The sequence below is a fragment of the Rhodnius prolixus genome, unplaced genomic scaffold (genome assembly GCF_049639745.1).
Source record: "Rhodnius prolixus isolate KJV_2025 unplaced genomic scaffold, Rpr scaffold_4, whole genome shotgun sequence".
Classification (NCBI taxonomy): Eukaryota; Metazoa; Arthropoda; class Insecta; order Hemiptera; family Reduviidae; genus Rhodnius; species Rhodnius prolixus.
This window is the reverse complement of record NW_027411614.1, coordinates 37,707,071-37,725,970: the sequence shown is the minus strand read 5'-3', so window position 1 is coordinate 37,725,970 and position 18,900 is coordinate 37,707,071. Positions and strand designations below refer to the sequence as shown.

General features: G+C 30.4%; 1 protein-coding gene across 4 annotated transcripts; it reads right to left on the bottom strand.

The window, feature by feature from the left end:
• Window positions 1-2,536: 2,536 nt before the first annotated feature.
• On the bottom strand, window positions 2,537-18,838 carry hzg (CTD small phosphatase herzog). 4 transcript variants are annotated; one of them, XR_012459258.1, is made up of 7 exons: window positions 18,638-18,838; window positions 18,174-18,212; window positions 16,866-17,107; window positions 10,464-10,613; window positions 10,021-10,206; window positions 7,764-8,025; window positions 2,537-7,492 (listed from the first exon to the last, which is right to left on the bottom strand). XR_012459258.1 is itself a non-coding variant. In XM_074130476.1 (6 exons), the coding sequence occupies exons 1-6, from the start codon at window positions 18,708-18,710 to the stop codon at window positions 7,840-7,842; spliced, it is 876 nt and encodes a 291-aa protein (XP_073986577.1). In that variant the 5' UTR covers window positions 18,711-18,838; the 3' UTR covers window positions 2,537-7,839. The 4 variants fall into 4 exon arrangements, 2 of the variants coding, with proteins under 2 accessions (XP_073986577.1, XP_073986578.1); XR_012459259.1 differs by having other exon boundaries at window positions 2,537-7,432; XM_074130476.1 differs by having other exon boundaries at window positions 2,537-8,025.
• Window positions 18,839-18,900: the final 62 nt, after the last annotated feature.

The following is an 18,900-nucleotide window of genomic DNA, read 5'->3' as shown; positions in this document are numbered from 1 at the left end:
GGATGGGGGATGAAGAAATACACCAAAAAAATATGGAGCGCATCGAATAAGGTCCCAGGAGGGTAGGCAGACCAAGAACGTGATGGCAGGATTGTGTGGCAAAGGATGCTTTGGCAATGCTTGGATTCCGCAACTGGAGGGCGGCTGCGCAGGAAAGAGACCCTGGCAGGCACGTCTTGAGGAGGCCAAGACTCTTCATGAGTTGTTGCGCCGTTTAAGAAGAAGAAACTCTAATTCTCACAATAGTTGTACATTTAAAAGGAAATGTATTACCATTAATCCTAGTTTAAAGAATATAATTTCTGAGGAAATGTTACTGAACAGATTTTCTTTTTTACTTTTCTTTGACTTAGATGGTGGAACTTTTATCATTGAAATTACATGATTCATTTCCATTTCAAAACTAGCCAACCTACTATGTAAAACCTAGTCCTGTCTTTAAGGTAGAATGTTAAATGTGGAAAACAGGAAATTTGAACATAAATGTAGTAAAGATTATCTTTTTTTCTTAACATCCAATATTTCCAAGTATGTAACGGAAAACACCCTTATTCACGCCATACTAGTTCAATGTTTCTAACATTTCCTTCGATACTTGCAATGAAATAAAAGAAAAAGGTCTACCCAATTTTTAACATTTACTATTGTCCTATTTATACATGAAGGTTGTTGAAAACACCCTTATCATCGCCAAACTAGCTCACAGTTTCTTACTATTCCTTCGTTTATCGCAATTAAAGAAAAGAAAATGTTGTAACTCATTCATAACATTTATAATTTAACTATTCATGTTGGTAGCGGAAAATAACCTTTTTTCTCGCCAAACTAGTTTACGGTTTCTTACTATTTCTTAAAAATTTGCAATGAAGGAAAAGAAAAAGTCTACACAATTTGTAACATTTACTATTCACCTATTTATACTAGTAGGTAGCTGAAAAATATTAGTATATTTATTTTTAAAAAAAGTTCTTTTCCGCTACCTACTTATGTAGATAGTATAACAGTAAATATCATGAATGGTTTACATCTTTTTCTTTTATTTCATTGCTAAAAACTGAGGAAAAATAAGAAACTGAGCTAGTTCGGCGAGATAAAAATTTGTTTTCGGTACGTACATGGTTATATAGTACAGTAAGTAAATGATAGTAGACAGTGTTAAAAATGGGGTAGACCTATCGGCGATTCATCACTTTTTTCGCTTACACATTCTATTTGTAGTTCGCTAGTAGTAATTAGAAATAGGGTATGCCAGTATTGGAACTTCAACTGTATAAAAGTGTATCCAAGAATGGAAATTACCTTTAGTTTATCCACGATTAATCACTTTTCTTGGATTCTACTTAGATTTCTAGGTCGTACGTGGGGGAGCCACTTTTGGAAGTTCTAGTGTGGAAAAAACACATTTAAGAATAGAAATTACCTTTTAAGAATAGAGACCTCATGCTGTTAAGTTTTTTGTAAGTTTAAATTAAAACTTAGTTTTAAAACGTGATAGTCCAAAAAATAGTATTAGAGAACATGCTCTTGCTATCTAGCGACAAATGCTTGAACTACTTTCTGATTATTAATAATAGTATTGAGATTACATTAATAATTCATATAATGTAGTATCTTTTTTTGATTACTTGTAGTAAAGCACTTTTAAAATAATTACCTACCCTAGAATTTCTAGATTCTAGCAAAGATTTCTATTTTTACCCTTTTTTCGGAACTAATCGACGTATTGTGTATGTTCAGGTTCCGACAAAAAAAAAGAAAAAGAATCTCAGAAGTAAATTGTAAAGCAGTAAAACTAACAATGATTGACCTTTCCATTTTTCTAAACCTCTACATCTAAAACTAACTGACCTACTGGGCATTATTGAAACCAGGCATACAAACAGATTGTTAGAAGGCGAAACTAAGGAATTTCTAAAAAAAAATAGCATTGATTTTCCAATTTTTCCTAACATTCTACTTCTAAAACTATCTGAAAAAACGTGTTTGATCTAGCCCTGGAACAGTAGTAGAATTCTGCAAGTAGAAAATAAGTAATTTTTAGTAAAAATAGCAAAGATTTTCCTAGTCGCCCAAATGCATATGGCCAAGTCCTGGCATAAGAAAAGGTTTTTAGTACAATAAAATAAGGAATTTCTACTAAAACTAGGAATAATTTACATTTTTTACCACTTTTCGATCTTCTATATCCACGCATAGCCGACCTACTGTACATTATCCAGACCTAGCATAAAAATTCAACGTTAGGACGAGAAACTAAGAGTTTTTAGTCAATCAAGTGATTATTTTTTTACATTTCCTTTTTTCCTTAAGGCTTACTGATGTATACTGACTTTTTTTATTAATTTAAAAAAGAAAAGAGAGTTATTACTGGTAAGTTTCCACTTCGAAACTACCAGCAATAAAGATAGCAGTCAACGAAAGCAAAATTCGTTTTGTGATATATCTCTTAAGATAATTAACAATTTTCGAGTTCTAGAAATCAAAAGAGAATATTCAAGTTTAATAGACACGTTTAGGAAATATAAATATGAACATATTTTTAGGAAATATAAATTTATTTTATTTCTTGTTTTGTTGTTTATAATGGAAAACAAAAATACAAAGAAAAGGAAAACAAAAAAGAAAAACGACTTGTCTATATAAATAACTTAGTTAATGCAATTATAAATTCACTTATTAAAGGTATATTGTACAATTATGTAAATTTACAGGTGTTAATAACTTTTTTCACGTGCAAATAACATAATTTATATTTCACTTTATATACAATATAAAGGCTTTTACTTTATTATTTTTTTTATTTTTTATTTGTTATTATTAACTCGCCTATTTTTACAATTTATACATCCCCAATGTCCACTATATACAATTTTATGTATATATAATATTTATAGTATATTTATATATTTATATTTTATCGCAAAAGATTAATTTTTTATTTATATGGAGATTATTTAAGAACATATTCTGCACATATTTTTTTAAAAAAGTTGCAAAATAATAAACTTGAGAGTTTTAATGCATAGAGTATGAATTGTAGGTAAATATAATTTTAATGAGATGATTTTTTTCCAGGCACATTTATCTTATATAATAATATAAACTACACCTGAAATAAGTATAGTTCAAGAAATATTTTTAAAAAATATGTAAGTTAATTCCAAACAAATTTTGACCAATTTAAAAAAAAAATTATTATGTATTAAAAGGCGTTTTTGATTTCCTATCTTTTTAGTATTTCAATAAATACTAAATCTCTTTTTAATTTGGAAGCAGTTACACAATAGTAATATTCATCAGCATTAAATGAATCAACCAATAAAACCACTCGTTAAATAAAGTACCAAATTAAATGTATCAAAAAATCTGCACCATTCAGAAGAAATTTAAAGGCTTGAAACTTATAATTTATTTTCAATGAACTAAGTAGTTAATATTCCTAATTGAGAAAGTAATAAAAACGTTAAATTTACAATGTAGACTATTAGTAATAAAACAAAGTTATTTAAGTTAAGGGATTTAAATTTCCACAATGCAAATACTACGCGAAAAGACAGTGTAACATGAAGTTAATCAAATTGAAAAGAATCCTGGCGTTGGCACCGAAACCATTTCTATAGTTTGAGTATAGAGATTCTGGTCTGAGGAAGATATACAGTACTTCTGAAGAACTAATCAAGCGAAGATAATCAGGCGGGTTTTACGTCCAACTACCAATTAGGTGTCGTGGACGGAGGCGACTATCAAACATACTTTACTGTAAATTTCTTTTATTAACCTTTAAATAAAATGCAAGACCTAAGACAGGGAATAGAACCCAGTACCACAATACATATTAGCTTTGCAGGTCTCGTCTCTTAACCGCTCGGCTACCGTGGCGCCTTTATGGGAGAGGATTCGTCCTTAAACTTCTACTGGGGTAGACTGAATAAGCAAATTAAACTTACATCGCTTTACAAATTTCCAAAGTTGGGTGTTTTTCAAAGTTACGCTTTTTCGTGCATTTTTTGACGATCAACCCTTGTACAACTGTCCTACCGGACAGTTTTAATATTGCTAACAATAGTGAAATGTTATTTATTAAACTTCAAAAAATTACCTCCTCCACTTAAATCATTTATTAACTTGTTAAGGCAAGTCAATATAAAAGTTTCAAGCATATAACTTAATTTCTGGTGGCTTGAATTTTATGACACATAACAGTTTAATTTTTTTTAATAAAATTTTCAACAAATTTTGAGCAATGTAAAATTATGAATAAAGCAAGAAGGGCATATTTTTATGATTACCCATGTTTACAATAATTCAATAAGTTTACTAAATCACTCTTCAATTTGGAAGCAGCTATACAGTAGTAATTTTCAACAGTATTAAATGCAACTAAACCTAAAGAACAAATGTATGAATTTTGTTCGTGAATGTATAATTAATAGTAAAACATTATAAGACAGCTTTTTCAAACTCATATTTTTTAATTTTATCTTTTCACATTTCATCATTTACAAGCAAGCCTTTGTTTTAATTAAATAAAAAAAAAATAAGGACATTTAGTAGATAGCCAAGATTCATGTGATCTAAGAATAACCCTTTAAAACTAATTTTATTATAATTTCCTAACCTTTAAGTAAATAAACAATGATCTGATTTCTTGAAGGGCAATAATAAAATAAGGAGCTTTGGTCACACAGAATTCAAAGGAAAAGTTAATAATAAATGAACCTATTAATGTTTTGAGATTGAATTTATTATTTGATACCCAACTTGTAAGTTACATTAGGCCTATAAAACATTGATTCGAGGAGCAATAAGGAATGTATCAATATCAGAAACAAAGTATTGCACTTTCCCAAATCTTAGTGTAACATTTTTTTTTTTCCATGTTTCTCTGACAAGAATGTAGGCGATTTTACAAATTTCTCTTGGCAATGCAAAAAGTGTATAACTTTGAAACAATTTTTCAAAAACAATTTACAAAAACTTCGTAGAGAAAGATCAATGCTTTTATCTAACAAGAAAAAAGAAGAAGTGAATTTATATAAGTTTATTAATGATTTTTTTTTCTATTAGAATAGCTTCTACCGTAAATTAATAAAAATACCATAACTATTTTAAGTATAATTGAAGTAGATGCGATTTCTTTTTTTTAAAAGTAGTATAAATAGAGGCTTACAAAATTAAATGAAAATGATCATTGCTGTCTTATAATGAAATTAAATTGGCAGATATATTAGGAGTTTTTTTTTTGTTTTTTTAATCAAGTTGTACAAAAATATTTAAAAAATATACAACAAAAATATATATTTTATTATTATTTTAATTTTTTTTTTTATCGAAATAACAAATATAGTATCTAGTAAAAATAAATTTTTTAAATAATTTAACTTATAGTTGGCAAAAGTTAGGAAGCAAAAATAAATAGTCCTATACTTCAATTTCAAATTACATGCAATAATTGTTTTTATTTTTGTCGCAAATTTTATTCATAAAATTGACTTAAAAACTTTCTTTAAAAAAAATATATAAATAGAAATGTTATAAAATAATTATGTAATCAAAATGAAAACTCATCTTGTGATGTTTCTTTTTATTTGTACTCAGATTAACTACATAAATAAAAGCAGTACTGAATCACACACTTTTTATTTTAAATTTAATTTATTTAAATTAAATTAAATTTAATTTGATTTATTTTTGTAAATGCAAACGAAAATATAAAAATAAAACGGAAAATTGTCCATAAGCTGTGCAAGTAATTTAATAATAACAAAAAATACACATCTTAAATTTGGAAAATTAACATTCCAAGGGGAGAGGGAGAAGAGTGAAAAAGTGACATGTGTCTGAAATCAATTTTGTTTTGAAAAATAACATAATTGAGATATGCTACTGAAAAAATGACTATATGATCCAGATGGAGTTATTATAATCTCTACTTTAAAACATAAAAGAAGTAAAATAGAAAGACGATCATATAACTAACGCTCATAAAATTCAAAACGTACCAAACCAAGTAAGAATTAAACGAAAGTTGTTCAATTACTTGATTTTTTAACATAACAAATATGTTCGTATCATGTACATTTACGGTGTAGTCACAAAAACTTTCAAAATAGTTAACACATGTAATCAAATGACGGTCAGATTTTTTGTGCTGCGTGACTCCTGTTAAAGAGAAGCGAAAATCTGATAATGAAATCTAGACTGAAAGCTATGAATCTAGATTCCGAGCAAATATCGAGATGCGCTTCTGCTTTAGTACTTAAGACATCTATCTGATTTACTTGACTGAACGATGACCGAAGGAATAATGAAGAAGAGGTCAATTCACTGGAAAATGTAATAAATAAATAGATCTTTTCTAAATATAAATATAATAAAAATAATTATTCATCCCAGAAAGTAATTTGAAATGTCTCTTTTGTCAATTAATGTAACGAAGTTGACAGGTAAAAATGGTTTTTCTTTTTGACGAAAATAATTGTCAAATGAATTCATGTAAAACCACGAAATAGTGACTATTATTTATTTAAAGGTAACATCGTTAAATCAATTATTTTAGAAGAAGGTGTCAGGACGAATTATTAATATGTTTGTGTTTACATAAGTGAGGATGAGAAAATATAGCATTCTTAAAATCACTACAAAAATCTAACACTGCATGAAGTATTAGAAAAATTATTAACGAAAAAATTGATTTAAGTCACAAGATTGATTTCAAATCACATGTAAGAAATAACAATGATTATTACTACTAAAAGATAAAACTGTAAATAATAATATTTCTTTATAAAATTATAACCTTACAGGCTTTATAGTATAAAAATTAAAACACAAGTTTACCTCAAATCAGATATTACAATTCACAACCTATCGTATAAAATATATCTACTCATACAATAAAAAAAAGTTTCCTAATCTGACAGATTTTTTTTTCTTTTTTTCTTTTTTTTTTTAACAACAGTATGGTACTCTACAGTATCATAAAAACAACTTATTTTGTACAACACATCAATTTGATATCGCTTCTTTTAAACAACAAAAATCATTTTATTAATATTTAAAGTTAATTGCTTACGAATATATTTACAAAGGGTAATATATAATATATATTAAATAACAATTTTTTTTGTTTTCTTTCGAAATTTATTCTAAATGGAAATTAAAAAAAAAAACAAATGAATAAACCACATTACAAAATGATAGACCGTTATTTTTTGGCGGGGAATCTGAATAACTATTTGAATTTAACCAGAAAAAGTAGAAATACCGACAATACTGAGTTTGTATACATACATATTTAACTGACGCAGTCTTCTGGGCTGTACATGTTAATAAATAGCTACATTATTTATGCTACAGCACTCATATTAAATGTGTATGTAATATTTTTAAAGTAAGGATTCTTAGGAGTAAGTTATAAATATTAAATCATCTGCAAAAAAAAAAATCATCAGCAAATTTTGGTCCAACCCAGAAGAAGGCAGTAAGCAGTCTTAAATGAAAACAGATTGATTAACTTACTCTAATGAGAATACGGTATATCTGCTCATATAATTAATTTACGTTTGAATAAAACGTAGATATCTATAAATCTATCTACATAAAAAAACTTAAGAAACAATAATTAAGGGATAAACAATCCAATACCTTATTTGTTATCGCGTATCTTCTGTTTTCTTTTATACGACAAAAGAGTATCAAACATATAAAATAGTGATATTTGCTGATTTTTTTTAAAAAAATATTTGGTAATCGGAACTTACCTTATGGTAGTGTGAAGGCAAAGTTGGCACGTGAGGATGAATTAGCGACGGTGGCAATAGCTGCAATAAGCGTGTGCTATGAGTTTACATGATTGGCTGGTTGTATGCCACCTCCATTATTGGCCATCGTAGAATTGTAAGGATGATTTGAATTACAGAGCATCGTGTACACGTTATCCACTTTGCTCAGTGTTTCGAAGAATGGGATAAGGTCGAGCATTTCCGTATCGGTCATATCGTCAAACCACGAAGCCACCGGAACCTAGAAGTTTGTTAAAAATAAATAAATTTAAAAAAACTTCTTTATGTAAACCAAGAAATGAAAATTCGAATCGAACAATATTAAAGATTAGGTTTAATAAACTAAAGATTTTGTTAAAACTAAATTTTGTTACGTCCGCAGTGCAGGGAAATAATATCTTTGATTTTATCTGTTGGAAATTGCATATTTATTGTATCTCTGACAGGTTTCGGAATTTAATCCATTATCAGAGGTACATTAATCAGTTTAATGAACAGATTTCGACTTCACTTATATTACCAACTCCCATTATACATGATTCTGACGAGTCAGGGAGTAAATATGCAATTTAAAAAGTGATAAAGGCATATTAGGAAACACTTAATTTATAAAATGTATGTGTTAAATAAAAATGAACATAAAATAAACAAATATATTACAGACATTACACATAAATATCTGTACAGACAAGAGATAAAAGTAGCCCAATTTTAGTAAAAAATCGTTTATTTTGAGTGCTTCTGATTTAAGGGCAAGGAAACCTTCATCAACATTTTAGGGTTTTAGATTGAAGTTTAAAAAAATAGAGTGAAAAATGTATGAAAGCTCCATTTCAAAACTTTAGCAAAATAAATGTTTTAAACAAATGGATTAGTTGGATGTTTGGCCATTTTTGCTATATAAAAATTCGATGTTTGGCTCCAAGTAACAACTAATGAAGTTGGTAAAAATATTTATGACGGGCATTGGCAATCATTTCCTTCCTTATGTGTGCTATGTACTTTATTACATTTAGTAGTAGGTAATCAATAAAGCGTGGAAAAAAAATGCTACTGATTGTAACAAGCACTGTACTCGAAGGTAATCTAATTGGCTTCATTGAAAAAGCAGATTGGCATCATGAAAGAAACGAAAACCAAATGGAGATATTGGTTTTAAATTAAGGAGAGTAAATTTTTTTAGTTATTTGGCGCCCTGACTCTAATGAAGCGACCTCTGTACCTATGTTAGCACTCAAGCGAACTATCAAATTTTAACTTTTTAAAATTATTCGTTTTTGTGTCACGGTGGATACGGACAAACAGACAAACGGACAGACATCTCACACACACACAAAACCATTTATTTAAATCTATTTTTTCGCATTCAGGAAACCTAAAAATGAAAATCCTCACGATTGCAATCTTTCTCTCGTTTCAATTAACAGATATTAATAATAATAATAATAATCCCACGCGGAGGTCCCGGGTTCGAATCCAGCAGCTGACCCTTAGATTTCCTCTTCCTAGGAGCTTCTTACAGCTCACTGTCCGGTGATGGACAGTGTTGTCTGTAACAAGAGAACACTGTCCGGAGGCCGGCAGTGCACTGGAAAAAGCTCCGGGCGCTAATGACCTCAGCTGTTGATGCGCAAAAAAAAAAAAAAAAATAATAATAATAATAATTAATAGTACTTAATAATAGCTACTTATTGGACTGGTGGTACAGCAATTCGTCAGGTGGTGAATATTATTAAAAGTAATTAAAAAAATTAATTTTAGTTTGGGTTTAACATTTTTTCATAGATGTATGACAAGTAATACAGCTCTGCACTGATTATTTTCGAATGTACCAGAGGAATTACAAGAATAATAAATAAAATAAGTGGGTAAGATACTTTTCTGGGGGGAGATGTGACAGAAAAAGTTCTGTCAGATCTGTTGATTTGACAAATAAATTTGCCAGTTTGCTTTGGGTCTCTTTGGTTTCGACACAATTTATTAACGTAGTATGTTATTTATTGTAAACAGCTAATGTCAGAACAAACATGTCCACCATATATTGTGTTGAAAATCACTTTTTGATTTCGTAGTAAAACAACAATCTCATCTCCACATAAAAAAAAAAGTATATCGATTAAATATAACCTCAACTTCAAAACAATGGCAACAACAATGTTAACTAAATAAAAATCAATGAATGATTAGGGTAGATTAAAAAGTTAAAAGGGGGAATTATCTTTTGAAATCTACTAACAGCGTTGTCCGGATGGAAGATATATGAGGCGGGTGAATTATCTACAATGACAACCTGTTGTAGATCCCTTCCCAGTTTGTTCAGATCCTTAACATAGTTGCCACGGTGGAAAACACATGATTCTCTGAACAGGCGACATCTGAAAACACCCCACCTGTCCAGAAGGTCCGCTACAGGATCCGCGTACTAAAAAAACAAGTCAAAATAAGATTCTAACAACACATTACACTCACTAATAATACCTATTCAATAAATATTAAATTTGACCAAAATTTTATTTATTTAGAAATTAAAATTAACTAAAACTTCGCAATGTTAAATTTTTAATGACCATTTTTTTTTTTTTTTAATTTTGATGTAATTTTAATTTATATTGAATATATTCAATTTGATTTACGCAAAAGTATAAATAAGCAGTAGTTTAATGATTAACTCCAAATTACCTTGGCAAGACTTGCAGTAAATAAAATACATTCGTATAGTTCCCCCATTCGCTGCAGAAATTCATCAACGTAAGGCCTCTTCAGAACATAAACTTGATGTACAGTTCCATCTATTTCAACAGGCACCACAAAATCTGCGTTGTTGATTGGCTAAAGGAAACAAAAACAAAACAAAAATACTGGAGTATATACTAAATTTTAATTTAGAAATATTGCTTGTTATCTTAGAGCAATACGAATGTAACTTCCGATACTAGCATTTGGTTTGATCTCACCCTGATGGAATTCTGATTGCTATCCAAGTGATTGGTTCACTGGATATCGCATAGAAAAATTTGACTTTCTCTACTGAAATAAAACAACCTAGTATTGTAATCTAAGTTGGATGTAAATACGAATCGAGTCCGAATGTCAGAAAATAAGATAACGGATAAAATCATTCAAGTTTGAATGTTCAAGTTAAAAAGAAAAAACTTTTAGATCTTCTGCTGATGAAACTTGATTAAATATCAATACGAACATTTGCACATAGCAGCATCTTTACCTCCTTTCAAAAAAATGACATTCCTTTCTAAGTTTGTAATCGAAAATTTTGACATAGTATTGTTAAATTGTTACTAATTTAAATATAGGGAAGGGATTAGCTATGAGGTTAGCATACTGGACTCCCACGCGGAGGTCCCGGGTTCGAATCCAGCAGCTGACCCTTAGATTTTCTCTTCCTAGGAGCTTCTTACAGCTCACTGTCCGGTGATGGACAGTGTTGTCTGTAACAAGAGAACACTGTCCGGAGGCCGGCAGTGCACTGGAAAAAGCTCCGGGCGCTAATGACCTCAGCTGTTGATGCAAAAAAAAAAAAAAAAAAAAAAAAAAAATTAATATAATAAACTTCTACTCAACTTGCGGTAGATTCCGTAATACATTTAGAACTAACAATAAAGTTACTACCAATTTTCAGGCAAACCTTAATAAAGATAGATGTACGTGGGCAATCCAACTTTCATTCGAGGTCAAATCCAAATTTCCAGTAGGGAGAGTGCAGTTCAAAAGATTGGCAACCGACTAATAGTTCTTTAGAATTTCCTGTAATTTACTAGGTTAATTTGAACTTGAGCATCATGAAACTTTTGTTAAAATATTGATTATAGTAGGATTTTGTGATATTCGTTTTTTGAGCCCTTCCATTTTATTACCTTAGAGTATGTGGATACGCATAAAATTATGTGAATTATGTTTCTGGTACTAATTTTAAGAAAATTATGGTAAGAGAAACTTATGTGAACGTTGACAAGATTTTTTTTTTTTTGAGAAATTAAATTTCTAAATGCAGAAATGTTCAGAAATTGAGAAAGTTACATTCATGTAGGAAGAGTATATTTGACACATTTAAGTTGGGTACAACAGTAAGCAGACGTCCATCAGAAGACCTTTCCTCTCTATAGAGGTTAAGCTGAATCCCCTTTGATTCTGATTTATCTATCCTTTCTTTGTTAGGGTTCAGCAGCATATCTATCATTTGCTTTCTCCGATAATCTAATGAGCCTTCCTCATAATGAACTGAAAATTATTCACTATCAATGTGAACGACACTGTAAAATTACGTAGTTTGATTCTGCATAGATTTCCTTTCCTTATCCAATAATTTTCTTTAAAAAGCTTCCTGTCAGAAATGATTACTAATTAAAGTTGGATACTTCTCAAGAACTAGTTCATATAACTAAGGGTTTACTAATAATAAATATTTTTATATTTACTTTATTTTATTTATTTCCAAGGAGATACCCTTGACAGATTTTAACTATTTCTAAACAATAATCCTTTACTATTTTTTAAAAACAAATCGTGCAATTATTCAATCTGAGCAATTAAGGTAAACTAAAGGAGTTCAGGACATATATTTATGTATGTATTTATTTATTTTTTGTCTCCCAACAAGACAAACTAGTTTTTTGATCCTTTTTGCTTGCATATTTTATCTTTTCTAACCTAAGCGTTCCGTAATACAAGGTTGTAATGTAATTGTACATATGAGGTACTTCATGTTTGTTATAAATTGCACTTATCTAATTATAAAGTTTATTTATCTACCTATCTCTAGGCCATAATTTCTTACTTGAATCCTTATAACAGGCATCGATTCCAGAACCGGAAGCTAAATAAACCGAAACCCAAAAAAATATCCTTTGCCGCCACATGTGCTGAATCTAAAGCTTGTTAGAACTGAGGCAGATCTGATCTCAATTTGATGGATCAGGCCTGAGAAGCCTAAGTAGATAGAACCTTCCCATACTTCACTAATTCTAAAATAGCGATTTATCTTTTTTAATAGTAGTGAGGCGAAATCTATTGTTATGTTTATAGTTTGTACTTAGAACTAATATCCCCACCCTAATTACTAAGGTAACATGTCAGTTAATAAACAGAGTTGATAGAGTACACACCTTGGCCCGTCTCTGTGAATACCCCAATTCCTTAATAATAATAACATAACATAACATGGCGCAGTCGGATTCGGAACTTTTATGAAAAAATAATTAATAGTGCCGGTTAATTATAATTAAAATAAAATAAAAGAATAAAAATAATTTTGTTAAACGATAAGAAAGAAGAAGATGGCTATGAGCTGTTTTGTACCACCGGCTCCACTAAGTTTGGAGGGAAACTTACTGGAAAATTGGAAGAGGTTTCGAAGTGATCTAGAAATTTTTCTAAAAGCAGCGGGATTCACGGAGACTAAAACAACAGTTGGACGTGCTACGGCCATATTACTCAACTTGATAGGTGAAAAGGGTAAGGAACTTTATAATACTTTCCAATTTGAAGAGGGCAAGTCTGAAATCTTTGAAGAAGTTCTTAAGAAATTTGAAGAGTATGTAAGCTCTCAGAAGAACCTTATAGTCTCTAGTTTTCGATTTAATAGCAGAAAACAGAAGGAACAGGAAACCTTCGATGATTTTGTCACTGAACTGAAGAAGTTAGTAAAAGATTGTGACTATGGAGCGTTGGCAGACAGACTTCTATTGGACCGAATTGTGCAGGGTGTACAAGATAACCAACTGAGAGAGAAGTATCTGCAGGAAAAGGAGCTTACCTTGGACAGAGCCATTGAGTTGGGGAGGACTACGGCCTTGAGCAGAGAACAGTCAGCCGAAATGAAACCATCGGAAGTCGACAGAATTGTAAATAGGAAGCAACCGAAGAAGACGAAAGAGAAAGTGGGTAACTATAATAAAAAAGATAATTACAAATGTAATAATAATAAATTTAATAATTTTAATTATCGGAATAATTATAAATGTAAAAAATGTGGATCTGTTCATTCACAATTAACTGTCCGGCTTTCGGCAAAAAATGCATTTTATGTGGAAAATTTAATCATTTTAAAATCGGGTGTTTCAAAAATAAAAAAGTAGAGTTTGTAAATGAATTAGAAAATGATGAAATTAATGATTTAAATCTGGTTGTTGATGTAATAAATAAAGTAAACAAGGTTAGCAAAATTAGCAGAGGGAATGATGGTCAGCCTTCCCCTTGAGGATCTGTACTGGACAACGTCTCTGTTTATACTTGTATCATCCCTAACGCTACAATTGTTCCGATTATTAGTGCTGTCATGACTGTCATATGAAGGTCTCATATGAAAGGAATTCCTTTCATACCTTTAGTGCCGTTAATGCAGAAGCCCATCGCTTCTATCCCTTCGGCGAGATTGCAAAGAATAAGACTTAAGTTGTTAAAGTATAAAATAAATCTAAAATATATTCCGGGTAAATCGATGAATATATCAGATACCCTGTCCAGATTTAGCCCACAAAATGTGAATGATGATGATGAATTCTTAAATGAATTAGTTCACACTGTAACAGTTAGCCCAAATATAACATTGTCCCATAATAAGAGCAGAGATTTTGCAGAAGCCACTAAGGCCGATGATACGTTAAAAAATATTATAGAATTTTATTTTCATGGCTGGCCAAAAGATAGCAAAGGGTTGAACTCAGAATTACAAAAGTTTTACAATATGAGACATGATATTGCTGTTAGCTCCGAGGGATTAATATTTATTAACAATCGATTAATAGTACCTTCCAAATATAGAGGTGAAATATTGGGTAAGCTTCATGAAGGACATATCGGCGTTACAAAAACCCTGCAATTAGCAAGAAATCATGTGTACTGGCCAGGTATAACCGATGATATTAAAAGCACTGTTTTAAGGTGTCAAACTTGTGCCAGGTTTAGAAATAATAACATTAAGGAGCCGTTAATTCCACACGAAGTGCCTGATTATCCGTTTTTAAAGGTTGGAGTTGACTTGTTGGATTTTGGAGTAGAATCTTATCTTGTGCTATTCGACTATTATTCCAAATGGCTAGAATTGAGGCGAATAAAATCGAAAGACTCAAACCAAATAATAAAATGTTTAAAAAATATCTTTGCTACCTTTGGTATACCCGAGCTAGTAGTAGCTGATAATATGCCATTTGGCTCAAACATGTGTAAGGATTTTGCAAGGGATTGGAATTTTCAATTCCAATATTCCAGCCCTCGATATCCGCGGTCAAATGGAATGGCCGAGATGGGTGTACAGATTTCTAAGAAAATTCTTAAAAAATGTAAATCTCAAAATTATGACCTTGACGCTGCCCTTTTGCAATATAGGGTAACCCCTATTCTTGGTAGTGAGTGGGCACCTGCTCAACTATTACAATCTAGAATTCTTAGGTCTAAGATTCCTATAAAACAATCATTATTAAGACCGGAAGTAGTGAAAGGGTTTACAGAATTCCTGTCTAAGTATCGAAATAAAGTGGGGGATTATTATAATAGATCAACGCGATGTAAAAAAGAATTCCTAGTGAATGAGGAAATCTATTATAGAGAAGGTAAGGAGTGGAAGAAAGGGAAGATAGTTGAGAAAATAAATCCCAGATCGTTCGTTTTAATAAACGAAAATAATAACAAAATTAGAAGGAATTCCTTTCATATGAGACCTTCATATGACTGTCATGACAGTACTAATAATCGGAACAATTGTAGCGTTAGGGATGATACAAGTATAAACAGAGACGTTGTCCAGTACAGATCCTCAAGGGGAAGGCTGACCATCAAGCCCCAGAAATATCCAAAATAGAGGATATTATTTCGTTAAGTATTTTGTTAATAGTTATTTGTATTTTATGAATTTATTTGAATTATGTAAAAAAATAATTGAATAATAAAAATATATTGATAATAGTTAATTTGTTAAATAGTATAGTTGATATTAGTTTTTGTGTTTTCCACAATTTAATTAAAGTTTGTTAATTAAATAAAAAATGTATAATTAATTTTTATTTATGGGGAAGATGTTATGTTTATAGTTTGTACTTAGAACTAATATCCCCGCCCTAATTACTAAGGTAACATGTCAGTTAATAAACAGAGTTGATAGAGTACACACCTTGGCCCGTCTCTGTGAATACCCCAATTCCTTAATAATAATAACATAATATAACAGATTCCGATTCCAGAACCGGAAGCTTAATAAACCGAAACCCAAAAAAATATCCTTTGTCGCCAGATGTGCTGAATCTAAAAAAAAGCTTGTTAGAACTGAGGCAGATCTGATCTCAATTTGATGGATCAGGCCTGAGAAGCCTAAGTAGATAGAACCTTCCCATACTTCACTAATTCTAAAATAGCGATTTATCTTTTTTAATAGTAGTGAGGCGAAATCTATGAGTTTATTTAAGAATTTAGATAACTTCTTGGGCTGATAAAATTATAAAAGGAGTGAATACTAGGTGTAAATAATAAGAAACATTTTATAAATATAGCAAACAAACAGAACCTTGATACGGTTGAGAACTGAGACAAAAGACTTGTTAATTTAAACAATTTTTCATTTGTGAATTGGAACAAGTATAACGTAAGAACTGAAGTAACATAAATATAACATAACGCTGAAGTAACATAAAAATCTCAATAAGCTAATTGTAATTTGAATCGGATCTAAAATATAAAGAACATTTCAGGATGTTCTCAGTGGATGTGCTCAGTTGAGTTGTAGTACGGAGATGGTTTGTTTCCGAGCCTTGGCTTTTAATTGATGACCTCTAATAGTAAAATGTTTGCAAAACTTCTTTCTCTAAAATACGAAATGATAGAACCTCTAAAAACTGCCTGCAGAAAAACACAGCTTCTTTACAGTCTGCGATGCTATTGCTTGAAAATTACCTTTAAGATCGACTTTCAGCGTTTGAACTCCTTAAGATGTAAATAAAATGCAAAATCAAAGCGCTACCTTGAGCACTTCTCATGTAATTTTAACAGCAATATAAATAGCAGCAGGAGCCAAAGCGGTACTGGACACTTCACTTCCAAACTGATTATTATCGTTATTAACTTTAACTTTAATACCTTGAATGAAGAATGAACAAGAGTTTCATCTAAGTCTATGACCATGCACTTTTTGTGCATGTCCTGGTGCCTAACTGGTGGGAGAAGAAACCTTGGCGAGCCTGGGCTTGGTGGCGAGTATCGTCCCTCGGAACCACTCCCCTTTGAACTCTCGCCGGCACCACCACTACCGCTACCATCTCCACTACCGAAGCAGCAAAGAAGTGATCTTAAAACTCCTCGTCGACCCTTCTTCCTTGAACCTGTAGTAAAAAGTTGATGATTACGATATATCAGGTCAAATCTAGCATCAAAACAAAAATAACCAGAAGCAGTTGAAGATTTTCATAAAATAATAAAAGGAAATTTGTCTTTCATGCTGTTAATTCATTATCACTTATTGAAAGCTTTAAAATAATTAGATTGATAATTATGAAATATTATAAATCTTTTCTTAATTCAACAGAAATATTCAAATCTTATTTCCAAAAACCATGTAGGCAGAAATATTTCAACAGCTATATTCATACAAATAATTACGAGGAAATGTCAATGAAAATAGTCTAGTGTCTTGTTTATGAACAAATATTTACAATTTTTATTTCAAATGTAATTAAAAACACTGGTTCGGATTTTTAAAATATTAGCTGAAGTTACTGAACATAATTTAGCTTTATCTAATAATTTCTAAATCTTGCTAATTCAAAAAATAATATGGCATTAATTTATTCAATTGAGGATGGTGAACTTTATATCTGCCGGTTGTAATTTATCACTTATTTGATGTGAACCTAGTGATAAAATTCCAAAATTAATTTTATTAGTTTAAATTTAAAGAAATAGCAGCATATCTATTAAATATGAGCATGAATAACTAAAAAACTTCAAATTTGTATTTCTAACTACATACTCGTATATAATATACACATGGGCACATATAATTTTTAAGAACGCAAGGCAGACTTCCATAAATCAAGAATGTCGGGTGGAAGTAACCTAATTAAGAAATTACTCAATTTATGGTATTAGAACGGTTCAAAGTTCTAATGTCGTATGTCATATGTAGGTAGGTAATCCTGTCAGATATAATTATGCGTACAGCCACTTATTTTTATAACAGCCACACCTCAAATAGTATTAAGTACAACTGAAGATAAAGCACAGTTTAGATCGGAATTATAGTAATAAGAACATCACTGAAGTAAAGATTCTAATTCATTAGAAAATTAAATATGAGGTTTTCTGGAGGCATATTTATTTATAGATGTTAATATGCCATAAAGAGTAAAAAATGAATGAAAAACAATCACTAGGCATTGTAATAAATACCTGGAGCACATAGTTCACCATCCACTCTTGGCAACTGGACTGCAAATTAAGAACAGTAAAGTTAAGATTCATATCAAAGAAAAAAGGAATCTTGGAATATAGGTTAAGAGTAGAATGCTCACTAATTAAACTGCGACGTACGACTGTTTTTTTTTTATCCTATTGGAATTAGGTAATACGATACTTTTTCATTTTAATAATAATAAAATGTCCTATTAAAAACAATTATATTCTATACTTAATTCAAGGTTATTGTTCGCATGTTTACATATTCTATACACGCCTACTTTACTGAAACTGTTCCTATTTTTTATAGTAAAAATGTTACATCTTCAAATAATTTAGAAAAACAACTTTAGCAAAACACTTGATTAGAAAAGCTATACAGTTTTATCAAATCACAATTTGCTATTTAGATGTTCATTAATCAGGGAGAAAAAAAAATTGTTTTTAATTTTACTTACCTCTTTCAGATGAAAAGTTTCCTATTTGTTCGTCATCGCGGGTAACTTGAGTAATAATGGACGTAGAGTCCATTTAAACATTTGTCAATACCCGTAATTTTAAACTCAATTTTGAAAGATTGAATTATCAAATACGAAAAACTCACTCTTATTAGCAAGATGGCAGCTGTTCTTATTGTTGTGGTAACCTATACCACTGAAGTCAAATTGAGGATTAAAAATAGGTTAGCCCATTTCTAATTTTTTTGCTTTCCTTGTTAGCT

Excerpts from the sequence above, each read along its gene's own strand:
- hzg (XM_074130476.1), bottom strand. The coding sequence starts at position 18,710 with ATGGACTCTACGTCCATTATTACTCAAGTTACCCGCGATGACGAACAA. Across the intron at positions 10,207-10,463 it reads TTACTGCAAGTCTTGCCAAG|TACGCGGATCCTGTAGCGGA; the intron begins GTAATTTGGAGT and ends TTGTTTTTTTAG. Across the intron at positions 8,026-10,020 it reads TCTTCCATCCGGACAACGCT|GTTCCGGTGGCTTCGTGGTT; the intron begins GTTAGTAGATTT and ends ACAAACTTCTAG.